At 44.7% G+C, this 24,654-nt stretch overlaps 2 protein-coding genes across 2 annotated transcripts; one reads left to right on the top strand and one right to left on the bottom strand.

Annotated features, from left to right (window-relative positions):
* Positions 1–4,170: 4,170 nt before the first annotated feature.
* On the bottom strand, positions 4,171–5,025 carry LOC136544179 (uncharacterized). Its single transcript, XM_066536425.1, has 2 exons — positions 4,813–5,025; positions 4,171–4,629 (listed from the first exon to the last, which is right to left on the bottom strand). Exons 1-2 carry the CDS (start codon positions 5,023–5,025, stop codon positions 4,171–4,173), a joined length of 672 nt encoding a protein of 223 aa, XP_066392522.1.
* A 6,726-nt stretch (positions 5,026–11,751) lies between these two features.
* On the top strand, positions 11,752–14,372 carry LOC136546376 (serine carboxypeptidase 1-like). The gene is made up of 8 exons (XM_066538355.1): positions 11,752–12,163; positions 12,274–12,381; positions 12,487–12,761; positions 12,891–13,136; positions 13,272–13,384; positions 13,535–13,624; positions 13,749–13,857; positions 13,949–14,372. Exons 1-8 carry the CDS (start codon positions 11,752–11,754, stop codon positions 14,120–14,122), a joined length of 1,527 nt encoding a protein of 508 aa, XP_066394452.1. The 3' UTR covers positions 14,123–14,372.
* Positions 14,373–24,654: the final 10,282 nt, after the last annotated feature.

Genomic DNA, 24,654 nt, shown 5'->3' with positions numbered 1-24,654 from the left:
AGCATACAAAAAATCTCCCCAAAATAATAGCTCTAACAATATCAAAAAGGATAAATATCAAATTTAGAGAAAGGGGAACAAACTTGCACAAGATTGATGCTTAGTTTACCTCAAGATGTTCGATTACAAGCCCCTCCTTGCCTAGTACAAATCTAAGATGACAAAGAGCTTAAGAACAAAGAGCTTCTCCTCTCTTCCCCTCTGTTACCCTAAGCAAAACTCTCAACCACTCAAGTGAGAGCTTAACCCTAAAGTTATGCTCTCCACAACTAGCCATATACAATATATATAGGCACTTGGTTATTTTCCAAATCACCGTTACATGATGTACACAACTAGTGGTGAAGAATGAAGACAAAATCTGGAGCATCCAACACTGAAAAAGTGAGATATAATTTAGGCGATATTCATTCCATTGGCTAGTTAGGCAAATATGTATTACAAAAGAGGAATGTAATACAGAGATTGGAACTAATCCTAGCCAATGGTAGAGAGCCGAGAGACCTGGGCATAGCTGTGAGGTCTGCACAGCTCGTGCATGAGATCCTACATGCCTAGCAAATTGTGGAGGCGAGAGACTACCTCCACAATACTAGATCAACGCCTAAATATAGTCTAACACCCCCCACACAATCTAAGCGTCGTAACTAGCCACAGGGACGGATGTTTAGACTGGAGTGAAACTCGGTGAAGATGGATGAAGGCAGCCCCTTGGTGAAGATGTCGGCATAGTGAGAGGACATTGATACATGCAAAATGCGGACGGCTCTGCCGGCTACCTTGTCATGGATGAAGTGTAGATCAATCTCAATATGCTTCATGTGCTGATGCTGCACTGGATTAGATGAGAGGTAGATTGCACTGATGTTTTCCACAATAGACAGCCATAGCACGCCGAACTGGATGATGAAGCTCCCCAAGCAGCTAGTGCAACCATGTAGTCTCAGCAACAGCGTTGGCGATAGCTTGATACTCAGCCTCAACACTAGACCAAGAAACTGTGGCCTGACATTTGGAGGACCAGGAGACAAGATTATCACCTAGAAAAACAACATAGCCTAAAGCAGGGCATCGAGTCTCAGGACAGCTGGCCTAGTCAGCATCAGAGTAAGCCACAAGATCAGCCGAGGAGAACGATGAATCTGAAGCCCATGATCGAGAGTGCCTTTGACATAACACATAATGGGCTTGATCAAGGCCAAATGTGGCTCCCACGGATTGTGCATGAACAAACAGACCTGCTGGACAACATATGCAATGTCTGGATGGATGAACGTGAGGTACTACAAAGCACTAGCTAGGCCACAAAAAAGAGTCACATTGGCCACTAGGGTACCATCTGGAAATAACTTGGCACTAGTGTCAACAGGAGTTGTGCATGGTTTGCAATTAGACATGTCAGCACGGTTAAGGATCTCAAGTATGTAGGGGCATTGAGACAACTGTAAACCATCTACATTGCGTGTCACAGACATACCCAGAAAATGATGTAAGGGTCCCAAGTCCTTCATAGAGAATTCAGCTGTGAGAGCTGCAATGACCTTCTGAAGAAGTGCTATGGAAGAGGCAATGAGAATAATATCATCCACATACAGTAATAAATAAACAGTGTCAGAGCCACGACGGAAGACAAAGAGAGAAGTGTCAGACTTGGCACCAATGAAGCCTAGAGACTGAATATAAGTTGCAAACCGACTGTACCAAGCACACGGAGCCTGCTTCAAACCATATAAAGATTTGTTCAGCTGACAAACATGATGAGGGCAAGAGGAGTCCACAAATCCAGATAATTGTGCACAATAAACTGTCTCCGATAGGGTCCCATGGAGAAACGCATTCTTCACATCGAGCTGATGGATGGGCCAGTCCTGTGAAACAGCAAGCGATAGCACGGTACGAATAGTAGCTAGTTTGACAACTGGACTGAAAGTCTCACCAAAATCAATACTAGGTCGCTATGTAAAACCACGAAGAACCCAGTGTGCTTTGTAGCGATCAAGAGTGCCCATCTGGGTGAAGCTTGTGGTGATAGACCCATTAACTAGAGACAATAATGACAGCAGGCGAAGGAGGCATGAGATCCCAAGTCCGATTTGCCTCAAGAGTAGAGAACTCCTCAATCATAGCTTTGCGCTAATTGGGGTCCAAAAGGGCACCACGATATGTCTTCGGTATTGGCGATAGGGAGGCACCTGAAGATCAAACACTATTTTCGGCTACCGAAAGCCATCTTTGCCACAGGTGTGCATTGAATGTGCATTGTCCACGAGAGGGACAAGGATGACACCAGCAGGTGGCATGGAGAAGCCAGGCGGTGGTCCATGGGCCACAGCTGATTGCGTTGGGGATGGCGGCCCAATGACAAGGGACGAGGGGGCCGATGAGGCTGTTGGTGGTGCGGCAGGGGACGGCTGCCCGATGCTAGCAACAACCTAGGGCGAGTCGAGGGTAGCATCAGGCGTGGTGTCACTTGTGACCATGCCAACCTCGCTGGCACCAACATGTGGGGAGGCAGGGGCAACAGGGCTAACATGGGGAGGACCTGCGGGTGAACCTGAATAAAAAGGTGGCCAACTGAAAGAGGCCTATTAATTTCATCAAAATCAAGAAACTCAAAGTGCGATGAAGGTGGTGCCAAGCCGAGTTCAGCGAAAGGAAGGGAGGACTCGTCAAACACAATGTGACAAGAGATGATGATGTTGTTTGTTGCTAGATCAAGGCATCGGTGACCTTTGTGTTTGGGCGGATAGCTAAGGAAAACACAAAGGGAAGAGCGGGGTGACAGTTTATGGGGGGCTGTGGCAGAAAGATTGGGATAGCATTTGCACCCGAAAACATGGAGATGGTCATAGGTGGGTGGGACACCAAATAAAGCTAAAAAGGGGGTGGAGAAATTCAGTGTTTTGGTTGGATGCAAGTTTAGAAGCTGTGCTAAGCGCCTTCGCCCAATATGGTGAAGGAATGCTAGCCTGAAACATAAGAGAGCGCATGATATTATTAGTAGTACGGATAATGCGCTCAGCTCTACCATTTTGGGGTGAGGTGTGAGGACATGACATGTGCAAGGTAACACCCTTGTTGAGAAAAAAATGACGTGAGGTCAAGTTATCAAACTATCTCCCATTATCACACTGGACGATTTTTATAGTGGTGCCCAAACTAGGTAGCAACATAATAAAAAAATATGATATGGTCTGAAAGGTGTCTGATTTTAGCCAAAGGGGAAAAGTCCATGCAAAATGTGAGCAGTCATCAAGAATGATGAGATAATATTTGTAACCAGAAACGCTAGGCATAGGTGATGTCCACAAATCACAATGTATTAAATCAAAGTTCTTGATGGCACGTGAATTGGAGGTAGCAAAAGGTTGTCATACATGGCGACCAAGCTAACATGCATGACACAAGGGTTCTAGCTCACATTTATTGCATGGAACTAAATGAAATAAAGCTTCGACACCTAAATGACCAAGACGCCGATGCCAAAGGATGCTAGGAGTGGTGGCAGCCAGGAGCGCACAAGGTGGAACATGGAAGGAGTAGAGCCACCCCGAGCTGTTACAGTGGACGATTTCGTTCCTAGTTGCCAGATCCTTTACAGAGAGGCCAAAAGGATCAAATTCGATGGAACAAGAATTGTCAATCGTAAATTGTCGAACTAATATAAGGTTTTTAATAATGTGGGGAGAAACAAGAACATTATGAAGACATAAAGGACGCTCGGCAGAAAAACTAGTATGGCCAGTGGAGATAACGGGTAGCAGTGACCTATAACCGACAATAATATTAGGTGGACAATTCAATGAAGGTGGAGAAGAGGAAGACAAGTTACCAGACGAAGACATCATGTGGGCATGGGCCCCAGAGTCCATGTACCATTCACCGAACGGCAAGGGAGTGAGCGTCATGGTATTGAAGGAATTAGCAAGTACATGTTGATTCCAGTACGTAGCAGGCAGGAAAGGTGTCCAACCACCAAGGTCAGGGGTAGGCGCGCCAGGCATGCCATAGCTAGGGGGTGCACCTAGAAGACTGAAGGCGGGTACAACCCTGTGTGTGCCTTGTGTTGTTAGGGCATGACCAGGGGGAGCACCGGCACCGGGTAGCGAAAACGGTGGGGGTAGGAGCGTCGACACCAGGGGCACGTGGACGAGCACTAGGAATGCTCGATTAGTAGCTGGGCCACACCTGGAACGTCCCGGTCATCGGATTGAAGGTGGTGGGCCACACCGGCCCACGGCGACCACGCCCCTTACCACGGCCACGACCCTTGTCATGAGGGGTCGTGCCGCCAGAGGGAGATGCCGCAGAAGGTGAGGTAGCAGCAGGAGTCGAAGGGGCGCCCCCACCAGTAGGCGGCGTGGCTGTCGTGGGGGCGGCGACAAGGGCCAATGGGGGTGCCTTGGATAGCATGTTGATCTCCTCCAGCTCGAGGTCGGAGCACACAACGACGAAGGATGGGAACGGGCGCTGGCGTTTGATGAGGGCCGCCATGTACTCGAAGCACTTGTTCAAACCTTGAAGAACAGAGAGAATGGGGATGCGATCCTCCATCGGGTGCCCGAGATCAGCCAGGCCATCCGCCATACTTTTGAGTTTGGGGCAATACTCGGTGATGGTGAGAATGCCCTACACAAAAGTGCAAAACTAGCTGTCAAGCATGAGGACACACGTCTCCTTATTGTCGATGAATTGCTCCTCAATGTTCAGCCATATCTCGTGGGCAGATGGCATGCCAGTATGGACGACGTCCATCAGATCCGATGTGAAGGTGCTAAAAATCTAGGATTTCACCGTGCGATCCATACATGCCCAATATGGATCCGTGGCGGCGTCCTCATTGATCTGAATCAAGACATGGTCAGTCAACTCATATTTACTAAGAGTGTTGAGGAACAGGGCCTTCCACTTGGTGTAGTTTGTTGAGGCAAGATCGAGGACGATGGGGATCATGGCCTTGATGTTGGACAGCCACCGCCTGGGCGTGGAGCGTAGTGGTGGCAGCGTGCACCGGGGCCGCCGCATATGCCTAGGCAGTCATGGCGTGGGTGGATTGCAAGTCGGCGTCGAGCTGTGCTCGAGCGGCGTGGGGATCCTCTAGGCGTTGGATGGCATCCTCGGCCGCCTTGATGATGGACACAGCCTGGAGACTGGCGAGGTCGGCATGCGCTGCCGCAATGGCGGTGGTTTTTCTAGGGCCGCAGCATGAGACAGTCCCTTGGGAAGCGGAGGCCATGGCGAGAGGAAGAGAGAGCATGCCAGAAGAGAGAGGCGGCGGCGGTAGGGACGCATGCACGGAGTGAGGCCGGTGGCAGTAGGAACGCACGCACAGCATGAGGCTGGCGGCGATTGTTAGAGGTGCGGAAGCGATGGTCACATGAGCGAACCGCTCGTAGATACCATGAAAGCGAGATATAATTCACGCGATATTCATTCCTTTGGCCAGTTAGGCAAATATGTATTACAACATAGGAAGGTAATACGGAGATTGGAACTAATCCTTGCCAATGGTAGAGAGCCGAGAGACCTGGGCACAACTATGAGCCGTGCATGAGAACCTGCATGCCTGGCTAATTGTGGAGCCGAGAGACTGTCTCCTCAATACTAGATCAATGCCTAAATATAGTCTAACAAACACAAAAATAATGGTGGAAAATTTGAAGATTAATCAATACAATGACATAAACATTGTTACTTTACTATGAAGTTGCACAAATGTAGAACGGGCCATCGACCACCATGGCCCCAATGAAAAAAGTGAAGAATACAGTCTGGTTACTTTCCAGTTTGGATTCACAATGGAAAAAAGTTAAGAACATAGATACTACCAAAGCATGACAAGTATGTCCCAAAGTATAAAATTTTCGTTAATTTGGTGTTTTTGTAGATATAATTTCGTTGTACCTTACTTCCCAGGAACAGTAGAGGCAACAACCAACATAATATCTTTCTTTGAAATATATAGGCATCGTGAGATGCACATATAGCGATAATAAATGTAGCGGCATGCAACCGTAAAAGCCGGTGTAGACCTAAAACATTTTGCTCAATTTCTCTGAAATTTGGCCATATGTTTTTGATCCAGGAGTAGTGGCGCCCCAAAAGTCCAAAACGCAGTAAAAATATAGTAAGCCGAAACCCAATTGATAGAAGATGTCACTTCTTGTTGATTCAAGAGAAAGAATCCACATCATGGCATCCTCAAAGTTCACATTGTCCATTGTGAGTGTAACGCAGTGGTAAACTCAAATTTACCTTGGACCTACATAAACAAAACAACGCGACTACTAACTAACTTCCCCTCGAGTACACCCTCGCAGCTGGCCGGCATCTCTATGCACCTGCAAGGATGAGGAGCAACACACTACGCCAAAATAGATTTGTAGCGATGGTTTTAGATGGTTTGTAGGGGCGGTTTGGGCAGCCGCCCCTACCAAACCGTCTGTACAAATCATTTATTTGTAGGGGCGGTTCTCAGACCGCCCCTACAAATCGATTTGTAGAGGCGGCTGGTGTTATCAGCCGCCTCTACAAATTGATTTGTAGAGGCGGCTGGTAACACCAGTCGCCCCTATAAATCGTTACCAGCTGTCCCTACAAATCGATTTGTAGGGACGGTTATAGTACCAACCACCCTACAGTATATTTTTTCGCAAAAAAAATTCAAATTTACAATTCAAATTCGACCAGACACACACACACACACACACACACACACACACACACACACACACACACACACATATATATATATATATATATATATATATATATATATATATATATATATATATATATATATATATATATATATATATATAATTCAAATCTGACCAGAACATATATACTACTCATGGATGTATAGACAGATAGATTAGTTACATAAATCCATTACATACAAAGATGTCTTGTTTGCATCAACGTAAATACATATAAGATGTCCAAAACATTTAGCACCCATTTAGTACTAGCTAAAGCTCTCAACATCCACACCACTAAGAACTAGCCAAAGGTTAGTACCAACCTAAGTGTATGCACAGGCAAACACTTCAAAAGATGAACAACCAACATGCTACACAACCATTCAGTCTTGAAATGAGACCAGCACCAGTACCTCAACATGTGGCTTGATTCTGATAGTTCCTGTTTTCCAATGCAACTCTACTTCTACCATGGAGTCTCTCATATGCAGATGATCCAGTCACCCTGCTGCATGTGAATAAGTTGAATAGCAAAACAAAATGACAAAATGAAAGGACTGGGAAGTACAAATCCTGTCGTTGAAGTTCCATTTGACCAATACTAGACGATATCTATTTTAGTTATCCACATGTGAACTTCATTTTCTTTTATTCATCACACTGGTGGGTACCCCAACAATATTTAAGTAATAGACCTGACATGGAAGCACCAGCACATATACAGTAGACTCATCACACAGATGTAGCATGTCACATTGATCAAGAGAAGTATTACTAGATCAATACAGAAGCTACTAAGCACTAGCAACACATACACAGTAGGCTCATCACATATATCTCATACACAAATGATTATCTCAAGTACATTAAAAAATAAGAACTCACTTTCTAGTTGGTGGATTTTATCATCTCCAAATATGGCATATTCTGTTGCAAAGAAAGGAAAACAGGACACTGGCATCAGAATCTATAATACTAAAAATCATTAGCAAGGTGAAATGAGTAGGCAATCATTAGCAAGGTTTTTATTGCTCCTCAGATCTCGACGGAACCTCCTCGGATCTCCCCGCGCGGATGAATGATCTGCTAGTTCTAGCCAGAGAGAGAGAGGGTCACCGCGATGCCAGAGGCTAGTAAGAGGAGAGGTCGAAGGTGTACCTCTCACCATCGACGGCTTAGGGTTGCGCCAGATCTGAGTGAGCCGTGCGGCCGCCCCGCGAGCGCCGCCGATCTACATCTCCCCGAGCGCCGCCGTCGCATCGTCCTCCTCCTCCTGCCACCTAACTCCGGTAGCCCCTGCACGCCACCACGGAGCGCCGGACGACCGCGAGCAGTAGCTCCAGCACCGTCGCCCGCCGCCGCCGCCGCTCCTCCTCCATGCCACCTCCGCCGGCGCCTTGCACCTAAGGTCCGGCGTCGGCCGCGTCCGTTGCACGCACGCTCGGGTCGCCGTTGCGCCGTGGGAGCCGCCATGGCCGTGCGTTTCATTTCTCTCTCTCTCCCTGGATGCCGGTGGCTGCTAGGTGTAAGGAGGAGAGGAGAGGGAGTGAAGAGAGTGGGGGCATTAGGGTTTGGCTGGATTTTATATGAGTTCGTTTTCAGTCGGTCAAATCTCAGCCATCCATCTTAGATCAATGGCTGACATCGCTTGGCCATTAGGGTTTCTCTGTTTGGGCCATTGCTGGGCTTCGAGGAGCCACACGGGCCTTACCAGGAGCGGCTATGCATTTGTAGGGGCAGCTCGTATTATCAGCCGCCCCTACAAATAGAAACACCTAGGGTGGCTGGTGAGTGAGCCGCCCCTACAAATCAGACCCATTTATAGAGACGGCTCATATCACCAGCCATCCCTGCTATTTCATTTGTAGGGGTGGCTGATCTCTGAGCTCCCTAGCACGCCACTGTAGGGGTGGCTCCATCACGAGCCGCTCCTACAAAAAAAAATTATCCCGTTGCTATAAACCATTTTTCAGTGACACCACCTTCATCCTCCTCTCCCTCGCAATCCTGTTGGGCACATCCCTCGACGTCGTTGGTGCGTCGCAGGAGGGTCAGCTCAGCAAGTTCATGACGTATAGTACATGTGTCTGAGAAGCACTATAATAATTTTTCACGTTCGCATGAAAAACATTCCTAATGGTTAACGACTCGCCGTACACATGAAAACGTTGCCTGGAGGCGAATAACTTTTCACATCATTGCATTAATTAAAGGACAAAAGGCGGGATCTGATTACTAGGCACTAGGGAAAAGGACATGACAAAACATAGCACTAGTAAGATTTTATCCCAATGATTAGGCACACATACACATGGCTTTGTTCAAAAGGATTGCTCTCAGTTATCGAAAAAAAGACAAAGTTAATAGAATAAAATGCATCGTGGGTTTTAAAACTTTCCGCGCATTCTAATCTGGATCCACAGACTCTCAGTTCTTTAACTTTAAATGGTTCATTCTAAGTTCAATCTAGGTCCTATCATGGATCTGAATTTATATTGTGATGAACACAAGTTGAAAAGTAAAAGGACCCAGACGATCAATTTAAGAGTTTATATATGAACCCCAATGTGGGAACACAGAAAAGTTTAGAGACACACATTGCATTTCACTCAAATTAAAACCTTGTAAAAAGTATAACATGCCAAATATGAAAGTGAACCGGTCCTTCTCCCATTAAAGTTACATATTACATTTACAATTAGCATGTTCCAAAAAAATCAGCATACATGTGTGACAAATTATACTCCATATCACAAGCTTTTGTCAATCAACAATGGTGTTGTTTTGATTATTGATATGATCCAAAGTTTTTAATAAAAATTCTATAAATTCTGAGAACTTACTACAAATCAAGTAACAAGACTATAACAATGCTCATAATTTTTCCATCATAAACCTATTTACATCATTTTTAAATGGCAAGTAAAAAGTCATTAAAAAATTAGACCAAAACTGAAAGTATGTACTTTGTCCTGAAATATTAGGTACCATAGAAATTGTAGGACAAATTCTAGGGTAAAACAAATGACCCATTTAGCCTTCCCTGCTTATTAGCAATAAAGAGATCTTGTGCTTCTCATATTTTGAGCCTAGTGGTAGACACTAACGATAAGTGTTCATATGATTAGTGCTTTGGGAACTTAATTCACCTAGAATAACATATAATCTGGGATACTTTTTGAATATTTCAATATCTTATATTTCGGAACGGATGTAGTAGTAGTTGGATCGTGATAGCATAATTCTTGGCCACAAAGGGTATTATTGGGTTCTTGCTATGTGGCATACGCTGAAAGAATCATACGAAGGTGGTTTGGCTCGCTCTAGAAGGTTAAAGCGTTCCAAATTTGCACTATGTTTTAAGAAATTCCGAAATTTAGATAGTGTCCTCTACCAAAAAAATCCCAATTATTGAATAAATTTAGAAACTCCACTAGCGTTGGAGAACTTTCGAAGAAGATGGACGTACCAAGCAGCAAGTACAAGATCAGAAACCGCCTCCAGTTTGATAGCACCTATAAAGGAACCAGCTATTTCTGTGTTAGCTCTACTTTCCCTACTGACTTTCCGTGTAAAAAAGGTGCAATTTTCATTTTCGTTCCTCAACTATAACCCGATGCTCAATTTTGTATATACTAAAATGGTCTGTCGGTCTTAAAATTTGCTTTTAGGCTCAATCGCATTCCCAAATTATTGAAGTGGTCGTTGCACTTCTTAAACTTTATTTTTAAGCTCGGTCTTCTCCATAAACTATGAAGTGATCGTTTTAGTTCTCAGACTTTTTTTTTAGCTCATCCTACATGGCACTCCACGTTTTCAGGCCTCATCACCTCTAACAATGCTCGTCATTCTACATGACACAGCACATTTACTTTTCTTGAGACACTAATTAGCACTACTACGAAATCAAATTCCAGAGGCAAACATGTCAATCGTTTGTCAAATGATCTCTGTTAATGGGCCATTTACAGAGGTGGCCACTCCTTTAGCTTGCACAATACCTCTGTACCATTGCAGAACACACTCATTTATAAATAAATAGATGGTTTTGTAATCTTGTATTGAGTTTTTAGCCATTAAATAAATCTCAATTAAAAAATTCTGATTATGAAGTTTTAAATCTTGTAAAGCCCTCTTTAGTTAAATTTTATAATTTTGGTATAGACCATGTCAACGACCAAGATCATTGATAGAACATATACATTAGTTGTAAAATGCTAATAATAAACTTAGGTCGTTAATGGTTCTGTTAAAACTAATGCGGAGCTATATTACCTTACGCTCCTCTATTTAAATTTATGTTAAAAAAACTTGAAGATATTTTTTATTTACATTCGGCTATAGAAATTTAACACGACAAAATTGAATTATTAAAAAAAATCTCTGACGTAAAATATATGTACTGATATCATTTTTGGCATTCCTAAAGTATTATCAGGCCAAAGTTACAAATAGCTTGATGACTTTATGTAATCTAGGGCGAACGGAAAGGACCGAACGAAGCTTGACGAAGGTTTTTTTTTTTTGCTAGCGCCCAGAATTTTCAAAAGCACTGACGCAAAAATGCGAAATCCCATGGATGATGACATGGCCCCATTCGGCTCGCTGAATCTTGGCTGAAACTGGCTGAAAAACACTGTTCTAGCTGAATTGTTGTGAGAAAAAATACTGTTCCGGCTGAAAAAACAAGCTGAAATATGGGGTAAGCCGAACGGAGCCATGATGTAGCTTGGACGTGGATTCTGAGAGATTTTGCCTTGGCCCTTGCAAATCTTAAATTTTCATGAGACGGCTAGCCTGACTGTAACAGGGAAACAAGTAAGATCGCAATTTACGCCTAGTTACTTGATGGCGACGGGTAAATTCGAATCAACCTTGGAGAATCCGGACCTGGTACCTTTGGAGAATCCGAGTCGTTTGTACGTATGCGTCAGTAATCTCAGCTTGGTTCTTCTTTTCCCATCTAATAAATTCTGGATACACCTATAAAAACCACATCAAGACCACCAACACCAACACAACACCTCACGGCATTTCTCATTCCGCAAAGATGAGGAGGACGACCACCTTCTTCCTCCTCTCGCTCACCATTCTGCTGGGCACATCACTCGCTGGCGTCACCGATGTGTCGCAGGAGGCTCAGCTCAGAAAGTTTATGTCATCCAGGGCCTTGAAAAGGCTGACGAAGAGGGCCAGCAGGGTGAACGAGGCCGAAGAAACCGACCCATGGGCCGACCCCAACGCCTTCGACCACCTGCCCGACCGCTGCAAGGGCCCGGCAAGCGGCAGCAAGGAAGCCGACAGGGTCCTGGGGCTGCCGGGCCAGCCGCCACGGGTCAACTTCCGGCAGTACTCCGGGTACGTGACGGTTGACGAGGAGCACGGCCGCGAGCTGTTCTACTACTTCGTCGAGTCCCCCTACGACGCCGCATCTAAGCCGCTGATCCTATGGCTCAACGGAGGTAATTAATTAAACACAGCCGGGTCAGCAGCATAGTTGTCGTCGTCGTCCAGGACGATGACTTGTTTTACCGGCCGTTTCATGGACGTGTCGATCGACGTGTATGTGCAGGGCCAGGATGCTCGTCTCTGGGATTCGGGGCCATGAAGGAGCTGGGCCCCTTCCGTGTCAACCCCGACGGCAAGACGCTGAGAAGGAACAAGCACTCCTGGAACAACCGTACGTGAAGCTAGCGAGCTTGTTGGCTGTGTGCCGGCGCCGCCGCACGTACGTAGCATAGATCACGGTAGAATTTGGCAGTGTGACTGATTAGAGTGCTTGCAGTGGCAAACGTGATCTTCCTGGAGTCGCCAGCGGGCGTCGGGTTCTCCTTCTCGAGGAACGCCAGTGACTACGACACAGGCGACCAGAGGACCGCCGAGGACACGTACGTGTTCCTGGTCAAGTGGCTGGAGAGGTTCCCCGAGTACAAGGGCCGCGACTTCTACATCACCGGCGAGAGCTACGGCGGCCACTACGTCCCCGAGCTCGCCACCGTCATCATGCACATGAACCGCTTCCCGGGCCTGCTGCCTCGCATCAGCCTCCAAGGCATCTTCGTGAGTGCATGCCTAGCTAGCTAGTTAACTGCTCGCGTGCGTTCGTCGTCTGCTTGCCATTCACGTTCACTACTGCATGTGTCTCCGTCGATCTGAAAGCTGGCGATATCTTATGTGGCTTAACTATAGTTTGGAAACCCGTTGCTTGACGACTACATGAACGACAAGGGGGAACTCGAGTTCCTGTGGAGCCACGGCGTGGCGTCCGACGAGGAGTGGGCGGCGATCCTCGGCAACTGCACCTTCACCGACTCCGACGACTGGCCGTGCGTCGATGCGGCGCTCGCGGTGCGGAGAGGGAACATAGATGACTACGACATCTACGCGCCGGTGTGCCTGCAGTCTGACAACGGCACCAATTTCGCCAGCAGCCATGTACGTAACATTGATCGGACACCTCTTCATTCTCGTGTGATCTCTGCACTACAAAGGCAAAAAAAAAAAGGGTCTCCATTGTTCACGCACACGTGCTGACGAAGTGACGATTGCAATTTCTGCATGGTGTGTCAGTCGTTGCCTGGCTACGACCCGTGCAGCTACCACTACATCGAGCCGTACCTTAACAACCACGCGGTTAAGCAAGCTCTGCACGCTCGGGTCGACACCAATTGGACAGGCTGCAGGTATGTGCAGACGTCCGACGACCCCAATGCGCTTGGATGCTGCGCCTTTATTTGCATTATTTATTTTATATAATATATATAAGAGGGGAGCCTTTATTTGCATTCTCAGCCCCGTCTGATGCCTAGTGTACTCTCTTTCGTTTGGTTCAGTGAAGATTTGGACTGGAACGATGCCCCCGAGTCCATGGTGCCAATCATCAAAAGGCTGGTCAATAATGGGCTAAAAGTATGGATATACAGGTACTGTTGAATTTATGCCTTCTGTCATAGACAATGAAAAGAACACATGATAGTTCAAATTTCGCCAAAAAGAATGAAGCATACAAGTGGGGCATAACCATTTTCCCCCTGAAATGTTCTGCAGTGGTGATTTTGACTCCGTATGCTCACTTTTGGCAACGCGGTATTCTGTCAATGATCTCAATCTAACCATCACAACAAAGTGGTACCCTTGGTACACCCCTGATAGTGAGGTAATTAAAGAAGGTTTAGAATAGAAAAGAAATAGTTTCGATTGAGATGTGATTTTGGATTTTTTTTCATGTGGGATGCCAATGGACGCAGGTGGGTGGCTATATTCAGCAATACCAAGGAGGCTTTACGTTTGCGTCAGTGAGGGCAGCTGGCCATTTGGTCCCTACTTTCCAGCCAAAGAGATCACTTGTTCTGCTCTACGCTTTCCTGAAGAACATGCTCCCTCCTGCTGATCCCAAGTACAGCCTCCCTACTGGCCTGTGACCCGAAACTGAAGAACTGAGCAGTCGTTCAATAAATTCCCTATAAGGGCTTCGCCCCCTCCAGATTCTTCAAAAAAGCATTTCCACTTCTAGTTCCGTTTGGGATGATTGATCATGTCTTTTTTTTTCTTTACTTCCTTATTACAATGTCTCGTTGCGTATACACAAGCTTAAAGAACGAGTTAATAGTACGTTGAGCTCATGATCTTGTGGCTTAAACAACAACGTTTACTGAGAAGCTTTGTAATGGGTGCCCACTTGGTGTTCATCTCAAAATGAATAAAGAGAATTTAATAGCCTTCCTTTTGCAGGATGATTATCTTAGAATCACAGTCGTTGCATTTTTGCCTAAAGTTTGTGATGAGTAAGTTGAATTGTAAAAAAAGTAACTTTTGGTGGATGTTGACTCCGCAATGTTGTAGTACAGTACCCCATCACCTGAGATTCGGACTACTTAGCCCACAACTTTTTGTTTTTTGTGACTATCCCATAACTTTTTTTTGCGACCGTGCGTTTGCATGTTTTTCATTAAGAGGAAGTAGAATTTTGGATTACAGGAGCAGGCTTCCGATGGTAATGAAAATTACCATCAGTTGCCAAGGACCAATAAAACACTAGGCAATATTACAAACCAAATTTGCCACAAAAGCGAAAAGGCTCCCTCCAACTACAGCAGCAGAAGCAGCGTGCTCAGCTTCCTGTACCCTGCTAGAGACCACTCTTGCGCCTCCTCCACGATTCGAGGCAACAAATTCGCCGGCTGAGTCGATGGGCCTCCGAACGTCCTAGCATTGCTCTCCTTCCATATGGACCAGCTGATCAAGAAGAACAGGGAGTCGAAACCCGATCAAGCTATCTTAGGCACCGATTTCCTCTCCCGCAGCCACCAGACGAAGATGTTATCATAGCTTACTGAAATGGCGTGGTCCAAATGCAGCTTCCTGAGCACGGCTGACCACAGCTCCCTGCTGAAGACGCACCCGAGGAGAAGGTGATCTAGAGTTTCAAGGCTTTGGTCGCAAAGCACACATACGTCAGTGTCCTGCAAGCCGTGCCTCCGCCTCCTCTCTCAGCAGTCCAAACATCGATCTTCCGTGCAAAGCAAGCCGGAAGAAGTTTTTAACTTTCGAAGGTGCGCTGGTCTTCCATAGTTGTTTAGCACCCAATGGTCTCGACGAGTCAATGAACATGGCTGTGTAAACTGATGCCGAAGAGTAGCACCCGACATTTGACCAACGCCAGCAGAGCTCCCAAACGTGAACGTAATCCAGAAGCGGCTCCACCGTCAGAGCCCTGGCAATGTCTCGAACCCACGCCCTATGGTGAAGTGCCCGAGCGACGTACCTATGGTGGCCAGCGTTCCGCACTGCGGCGAACAGGGCCGGTGCCAATTCCTTGATGCTTCTTCCACTGATCCATTTGTCGTGCCAAAACAAGGTTGACGCGCCATCTCCAAGCACCCAGAACACTAGTACAGATATCATTTGTAGAGACGGCTCAAAACTATTTATAGGGGCGGTTTGGCCAGCTGCCCCTACCAAACCGTTTCTATAAATCATGTATTTATAGGGGCGGTTCTCAGACTGCCCCTACAAATCGATTCGTAGAGACGGCTGGTGTTATCAGTACTATAGCCGCTCCTACAAATCGATTTATAGGGGCAGCTGTAGTACCAGACGTCCCTATAATACCTATTTGTAGGGGCGGTTCAGCCTAGAACCGCCCCTATAGTATATTTTTTCACAAAAAAATATCAAATTTACAATTCAATTTCGACCTGAACACTGTTTGTTTCCGCGTATTCCATCCAACGTTCATGTTGCCGAATGCCCCACGATCAACGTTCCGCCGATCGCCCCGCGACTAGCGTTCGCGTTGTCGAACGCCCCGCGATCAACGTTCCGCCGATCGCCCCGCGAGGAAAGTGAGATAATCCCACCGAATGCCCCGCGACCAATGTTCCGAACCGCGTTCACTCAAAAGTATTATATAAATTATAAGGACAAGAGTATTATATAAACTACAATTACAAGTCCAATTCACAAGAATATATACAATCCATCATTAAATAGACATAATTCACAAGGTAAAACCAATGTCAAATTTCATACACATTGTTATCAACGCCCTAGAGCTAGCCTTTCAGTCTTACGAAGGTGTTGGTACTGAGAATTTCTACTAAGTCAGACTATTGGTCATGGTATGTGCTTTTGACGTGTACAATCTGGTCCAATATAAAGTTGCAAAGGTCGCCGACGAGCTCTAAGAGTTGGTCATCCTTGTATGGGTCTCTGTTCATTTCTTTATCTTCTTTCCACTACAAGAGAACAAGTTTTGGTTTAGTATTTCATACCATGTACGAAGTTTTTATACTACGGGTGAAGAGGTTCAAACTTACCCTTAAGGGGTGTCTTCTGTAGGCACCGGTGTTACTTATCATAGAACATATATAGTATCCACAATGTACACTCCCAGACTTCTGCTTGGGGCACTATGTGTTTTGCATATGAAAATGTTAAGTAATGCTTTTGACAGCCATGTAATGGAGTACTGAAGAAGTAAGTTACACTTACCGCACATATTGTTTTTATAGCCAACTTTTTCTTCCTTGCTGGATCATGCCTTCCGTGATGTTTAGTGACATAGAACCTAAATGCCCTGTTCAAATTATTTTAGCAAATACAACTTGTTAGTATCCAAAAGTGAACGTTACAAGTATGTATACAAACATATAAGCTAATGAGGATTATCGATATGTATACGTCTTAAGAATCGATATGAAGTCTTTGTATGTCACCGGGTCCCTATCTATTGAATCAAAGACCCATACCATGCTCCTCCCGACATCGACGCCTATATAAATCTAGTGGTTGCTGCATGAATTTAATCATAGAACTAGATAAGCTCTTTTGCATTGAATAAAATATATCGAACAAAGCTTTAAGTATAGAGTTGAACTTACTCGAAGTTGTTTGGTAGCCATATAGTAGAGTGTTGTTGAAGAATTTTGAAAGCTAGGGCAATGTATGCCGTAACCTTAAGGGACTCTTCCCTTAGTTTCGCCGTACGGATGTGCTCTTTCTCCCGAAGAGTCTTTCCAGCAACTAGCTCTTTGGCATTCAGTAGCCACTGTTTAGGGTAATTAAAATTTGTTTGTGCTATAGCTTGAGGGTCTATATACCCGGCTTTCACACTTGGCACTTGTTTGACAATGTACATTTGCATTCTACAAATCACGGCGTGGGTTAGTTACAACAAAATTCAAAGATTACATTCATATCATATTGGGAGGACAAGGACTTACAGGCACCACGTGCGAATTAGATTCATCTCCATTGCTCTGAGGTGAAAGCATGTCTGCATATCATTGAAGTCAAAGACAATTTTCCCGGCTGGGCTTCCAAATGTACCGGTGGGGAAGCATGCTTGTATGAGGTCTATGCTCGTTGGAAGAACACGCAAGTACCAATCATAGAACCTTCTCACTCAAAGTGGTAGGCGCTGGATGTCCTGGTTTGGTAGAAAGGGCTTGCCTCTTTCATATGTTTTCGGGTAATCCTTTGACCATTTGATGGCATCAACATTTGGATATTGCTTTGCTGTTTGATGGAGTTTGCTAGTGACGACCTCCTCAGAACCCCATGATGTGACTTTTTTAACTTGGTTCTCAGGCTTAAACTGGTCATGGGAATATCACTTGGACACCGATGAGACGTCTTTCATCAGAATATAAATTGGTCTTATGGTGATTGGATGCTTCTTTAGAAGTTCCCATTCAGGCATGTCCTCATCTTCTTGTGCATCACCTTCTTCAGGAGGCACTCGTTGTTCATGTATCGGCTGTGCTTGCTGAGAAGACTATGGCATCTCATCATGCACTTGCTCGGTACGAGCTGGAGAAGGCACATGCTCGCTAAGAGGCAGGGAAGAATGTGGCATCTCCGGAATGTGGTCATCGCGAGATGGTGAAAATATCTCCCCGACCTCAACAACTCGCTCCAAATTTGAGAGAGGGGGAGGCGGCAAAGAAGCAGTCAATATAATGTCCCGTTTGTGCCAGAGGATGAACTGCCCCATTACGTCTCTGAGTAACACTAGCGCCTCGGGAGTTGCGTAGTCTATTATTGTGGTGTAAGCCACCAGGAGGATGTGCCACACCCGTTGCCACCTCCATCACAATGTTTTGCCGGCCGTTGAGAAACACCAAGGTGCAACTAGTTGGTTCTTGTATGCGATCGACGGGGGTTGTGGCTGTAGTGGAACCTTGGCTGCTAGGAACTTTCGAAGGGCTGTCAACTAATGCCAGTTCTCTCGGTGGCTTCATTAATGTCCATGGCTCCGTAGATAGTCCTTGCTCCTCCAATGCCTTCGCAACTAGAGCCTTTACTTGGAGCTCAAGATTAGTCTCCCAGTCTCTACCATGTTTCTTGTACATGTGCCTGTCCTCTTTGAATCCTTGCTTCCAGGTCGTCCTTTTCCCTAGCCCCCTGGTGTGGCCTGTGTGCTACTTGTTTCCCAAGCCAAAGCTAAGCTCATCCCTCTCTCTAGAAGGATTGAATGAGCCCTTCTCCTTGTCTCTAGCATATTTCAGTATCCTTGATACTGCCTCTTGGGTCTCTGGCTTATCAAGCTTAAGATTATCGCCGAATGATTCTGTACTCCTCACATATATCTAATTCCTTGAGCGTACCTTCAAATTCATCACATCGATATTCCCAGCAGCTGTGGCCTCTTCGTCCATCTTCCTAAACTGCTCTTCCTTAGCATAGTAGCCACCGGGGCCTAGATGATGGTGGTGTTTGTTCTCTTCACCAGCTCAGTGTTACGGGCACTACGCTCCAATGCCTCCGGTAAAGTCTTCTAAGCCACGAGCTCCTCTCATTGATTAGGAGTTATTTTGCCGAACTCGTTGAAGGGAGTTAACCCCTTTTGGATATACTTCTTGTTGAGCTCTGACCTCTAACGTTGGAATGACTCTCCCATCATCCCGAAAGCATTTTTTACCAGTTCGTGCTTACCCTCTGGAAATCTAAAATTAACTTTCAGCTGCCTATCCCATAGTTCATCCTTTTTCTTCTCTAGTACCTCTTTCCAGTTAGGGATTACTGGGTTCAATATATCTCTTACTAGGGTCCCAATCGCATTATGAAATCATCCTCTTAATTCCTTCAGCTCAAGGATCTCCCCTACTGATCCGACCTCCATTATCACATAGCATGCCTTATCTGGATATAGATTTGCTTTTCTATCCCCTCGTTTTCTCTTAGGCTTGGTAGTTATGGTTGTGTCTTGAGGTTGTGGAGCAAAGGCCTCAATGTCCGTCTTTATGGCTGTTGCCTCTGCTCTCCTTTCCTCTACTCCGTCTTGTCCAGCGAGATATCGCGGACGTCGACGTTGTCTTTTCTGAGTTTCAGGAGGGACCTGTATATATGATAGGTCAAAGTGTTAGCAGAGATAACACAGCCAAAGCTTTAGCAAAATTTACAAGCTAAGGCTTTATCCCTACCTCCTCGTTCGGGTCAAAATCCTTATCCAAATCTTCCTCCGTTGGCCTCCTTCTGGCTTCACGTGGAAAAGGATCCTCGGGACTTATATATCCCTCTTCTGAGTCATCATCATCATCATCATCCTCTTCTTCTTCGCCTTCAACAGCCTCTCCTGCTCTTCCTTCTGCTCTCCCTTCCTCCTCGTCACACTGCTCCTGAGTAAGCATCACTTCTAGATCCTTTTTTAACTTGTTATTGAATTGCTCCTGAGTAAGCTAGTCCTCTAGTGCTTGCTCCTCATAGGTTGGTTGCTCATTATGCTCGTGGCATCGGGCTGCACTGTCTGGTATCCGTGACATTATTTCGCGCTTTATTCTAATAGATGCAAGAAAGTGTGCTTTAGGTATGCGAGAAGGTATAAGAAATCAAAAAGGTCTATAAACCAAAGTAGTCCTATAAAACAACAATATATCAAAAAACGAGTAGTAGCAGTAGTAGAGGCCTCAGAAACATGTCAAACATCATTTGATCATGAACTTAGAGCATCAAGGCATCATAACAGAGAAGAGAGGAGAAGGTAATGTAGGGGTGGCTGCTAATGATGCCAAGTTCCTCACAAGTTCTTGATCATCAGCTCATATTCCATATAATGTATGGACTTAGACAATTTCATCATCGGCAAAACAAAGGAGAGGAGAGGAGAGGAGAGGGGAGATTTGGCAAAAAAAGCAATAGCTGCTTAACAAACATAGAGAGGAAAAGGTATAAAAAAAGTAGCTGCTGCTTCCCAAACATAGAGGATAGGAAATGTGGCAAAAATAGAGGAGAGGAGGGTAGCATAGGGGAGGAGCCAAGGAGCATAGCAAGTTAGTAACTAGCGTGCGTCTATATTTGCACGCCGTCTCTGTCATCCCACCAAAACCCGCTTCAAAGCAAAACAAACACGTCGTCCCTAGTATTTGCACCAGCAGCTCTACAGAGGGAGAGAGGAAGCTCAACAAGCACCAGACAGCACCAGCAGCACCAAAAGATGGAGAGAGCAAGCACATCAAGCACCAGCCAACAACAGAGAGGGAGAGAGCAAGCATAGCAAGCACCTGCCTTGCCCTATGCTAAGTCCTTCGGCTGTTTCAAATCAACCCCGAAGGGCTGCTCGAAGCATAGAAGAGTAGCTAGAAAAGAGCAGTTCAGTCGAGCCAGAAAAGAGTGAGATAGAGACATAGCAGAGTAGTAAATATAGGAAAGCAGGGTAGTAGTAGTTAGGTAGTAGTAGCTGCACAGCAAAGCAAGCAAAAGAGAGGAATGGAGTATAGTACAGAGTAGTAGCAGTAGTAAGAGAGCAGTAGCAGTAGTAAGAGAGCAATAACAACATATTAAACTGACCATAACTAGAGATTTATAAATCTAAATGACATGCAACAAGATAATTTGGAAAGCTTATGAAATTGCCTAAAATTCTTTTTCAGACCTCAAGGCATGATTATAACTTTTACCAGGTCGAAATCACTTAACAACAGAAATCTGTCTTCACAAGACAGAGAGCAGCCAAAACTGGACTCAAACTGAGAACATCCATATCTCCTAAACTACTTGGCCAAATGTCACTAAATTTTAACACAAGCTAGTTTAGTAAGTTAACTACAACTTTGGTATTCACATGATTCCCAGCAAACACCATTATCAAAGCCTAATTCACCAAGTGCTAGAAACTATCCAGAATTATAAAAATGCTAAAATTAAATATTTAGTTATGTGCCAAACATAATTTCTGACCAAACCAAGTGCATCACAAGTTCACACATGATATAAGATCACGAGAAAGTAAGATGTTCACCACCAATTCATTTCTTTTAATGCCTTTCTTAATTTATTTAGTTATTTAAGTGGTATAATGAACATATATGAAAACTGCAAAGTTTAATCTACAAAAATTATAGTTCATACTACATGCTTAAAATAGGCTATTGTAAAAATTTCACCCAAAGTTACCAATAGAAATATCCTACACAAAAATAACAAGGCAGCAAGGCTGATTTTGGCCTAACTTAGAAACCCTATTGAAAAGTGTCAAACAACAGAAGCAATATTTTTCCTAGCTTTATATTAGTGTCATGAAAGAATGGAAATAAAAACCATACACTGTATACATTTGAAGATGGAAATGAAAAAGGTTAGTGACGAGATTAAGGGCAAGCAATAGCAGATAGCACATTTAGAAAGGCAGATTAAGGGGAAGCTTGACCAGTTAGAACATACACCGGTATATTATCTACAGTTAATTAGTTTTCAATTACTTTGTCTCTGAATTGGTACATATTAAACTGTTGCAATGATTTTCCAGTCTCACACTAAGCTACTGGAGCAGGTCAATGAGAAAGCATTTCAACTTGAGGTACCTAGAGTAGAGAACTAAAGCCCTAAAATGCTTCATGTTTAATTTTCTCATTCTTGCCTGTCCACCACACAACTAATTAGGAGTATTTAAGCTCATCCGCGCGCTGGTGGCGATGAGCTTGCGTTGCCACATGGCAGCGTCCCGGGCGTGCACTCCACTGCCAGCGTAACTACATGATGACGTGTCGGTTTGCTGGGGCCTGGGTGCCGTTTTGGTTTGGTGGCAGCGATTGAGCATGTTTTTGGCATGTAAATGCGAGTGATGTGGCCACTCTCACTCTGGATCCTTTTGGGGTACGTGAAAGTGGAGGGGCTCCAACTTTTGGGACGATTCACTGTGGAAGTCATCGTAACTTGTAACTTGTCGGCAAACGACGCTGCCATCCGGTTGTCCAAGTTGGAGGCCGTGACAAGTGTGCGCACGATGCTTTGTTCTCCGTAGCTAGGGCCTAGGAGTAGCTAAAAGATACGGAGTACTACTGATAAGCTGAACTGAAATGATAGGTTTCTGATACTCCATGTCGTGTCCTTGTGCATGTACAGTATGTTTATGGCCTCCTTTTCATGTGTGTTTATGGCCTCTTTTTGGTAGAGCAGCTGTAGAAGTGCGTGTCTTAGAGAAGCGGGAGGCGGTATGAGCTCTACTAAACAGGGCTTATATTAGAAAGTGACCACTCTAAGCTCTTGTTTTGACAAAAAAAAGTATAGAGTATACATCTGCGCTAGATAGCTGCTGCATCAGTCGTCCAGACATTTTTGAAGTGTAAAAAGATCACTGGTTTGTTAAATCGAGAACACCTGCCTACAAAGTAGTAATTGAAGATTGTACCTACAAAGTAGTAATTGAAGAGTGTATAAAGATTACTGACCTGCTAAATCAACATTTTTTCATGATCCATTTATCTAATACCATCACCCTAGTTGACTGATTTGTTCAATTATATCACTTATTTTGGTATTTTAACTGATTAGATTAACATTATCTATTCTCTCATCAGTCAGATATTGATGAACTGATGCAAAGATTGTGTGAGCTCACTAAGGCCAAAGCTCAACAGAGGCCCATAATCAGAAGCTGCAAGAGGAAAGCATGTACGCAAAAGGCCTAGCCTCGACTGCAGGCATGGAACTGAAAGCACTGTATGGGGAGGTCACCAAACTCATGGACCACAATGAGAGGCTCGCGAACGAGTTGGCTTTAGCAAGAAATTCAACACAATGATAGAGCAGATAGCGGAGGCATACCTAGAGTAGAGAGTGGGGGCGTTCAGATCAGCTCGCTTCGCTAGGAAGTTGCGGACTGAGACAGGATGCGGTCGCTGGGGGAGTTCGCGCTGTCGAGAAGTCGCAGGGGCCGAGCGAGTCCACGCCACTGGGGGAAGTCGCGCCAAAGACAACAGGAGGGGATGGTGCAGCCCATCTTCCTTAGCGCCGGGAAGGGGAAGCGGGAGGGGAAGGAGGCGGGCGACCTTTACTGCCACCACGGATTGTGAGCTCTCGCAAAAACCCTAGCCGTGGTGACCGGCCTAGGGAAGGCGGTGTTTGGGGGAGGAAGCGTGGTGGGCGACGGAGACTGTCACAGGAGGACAACGGAGGTGAGAGGAAGCGGCGTGAAAAGAGTGGTGGCTAGGGCACGGCGACGGTGGCGGCGGCGAGACAAAGTTGGGCAGCCTACGGGGCCGGGAGGAAGAAGAGAGCGTCCAACACCTGTTCACCCGTGCGCCAAGGATTTATACCCAGGACGATTTGTAGGGGCGGTTCCAGATCTAGCCGCCCCTACAAATGCATTTCTAGGGACGGTTCCTGATCCAGCCGCCCCTACAAATGCATTTGTAGGGGCGGTTCCTGATCTAGCTGACCCTATAAATATTTTCTATTTTATTAAATTATTAATTCTATATTTTTTAAATCACAAAAACATAAAGTAAATGTATATAATATTTTGTATTATTCTATATATGCACAAATATATATATAAATAATTGTAGTCATAAAAGTTGTAAACATAACTCAATCTTATCATATGACTACAATTTGAATGTTAAAAATTTGAATTTTGAAACTTCGACTATAATTTTAGGATATTAAATGACCTAAAATGAAAATGTTGTAAATATAAAAGTTGTATAACTCATCAACATATACAACTTTTATTTTGGTCATCTTGTCATGCGACTTTGTTTAAACAATTCAAAATTTAAAATTCAAACAATTTCAACTTAAAACAATATTTTGAAAGAGTAAATGATTTCAGCTGAAAAACTCATGAATACCAAAGTTGTAGAACTCATCAACATGTACAACTTTTATTTTGATTATCTTTTCATTTGACCAAATTTGAACAGATGAAATTTTAGATTTCAATAAATGGCAACTTCAAACAAGATTTTAAAACATTAAATGATTTCAACAATAAAAGTCGTGAACATAAAAGTTGTTGAACTGATCACTATCTACAACTTTTATTTTGGTCACTTCTTCATGTGCCAAAGTATTAGTAAACATTATTCACAAATTCACATATGACTCATAGTTTCATGAACTATACGAGAGGCATATTGATTTGTGAACAATGTTTACTGTCACTTTGTCACATGAAGAAATGACCAAAATAAAAGTTGTAGATCTTGATGAGTTATACAACTTTGGTATT

Source organism: Miscanthus floridulus, chromosome 3 (genome assembly GCF_019320115.1).
Source record: "Miscanthus floridulus cultivar M001 chromosome 3, ASM1932011v1, whole genome shotgun sequence".
In the NCBI taxonomy this organism is placed as follows: domain Eukaryota; kingdom Viridiplantae; phylum Streptophyta; class Magnoliopsida; order Poales; family Poaceae; genus Miscanthus; species Miscanthus floridulus.
Note: the sequence above shows the minus strand (reverse complement) of the source record. Positions and strands in the feature narration are given on the sequence as shown.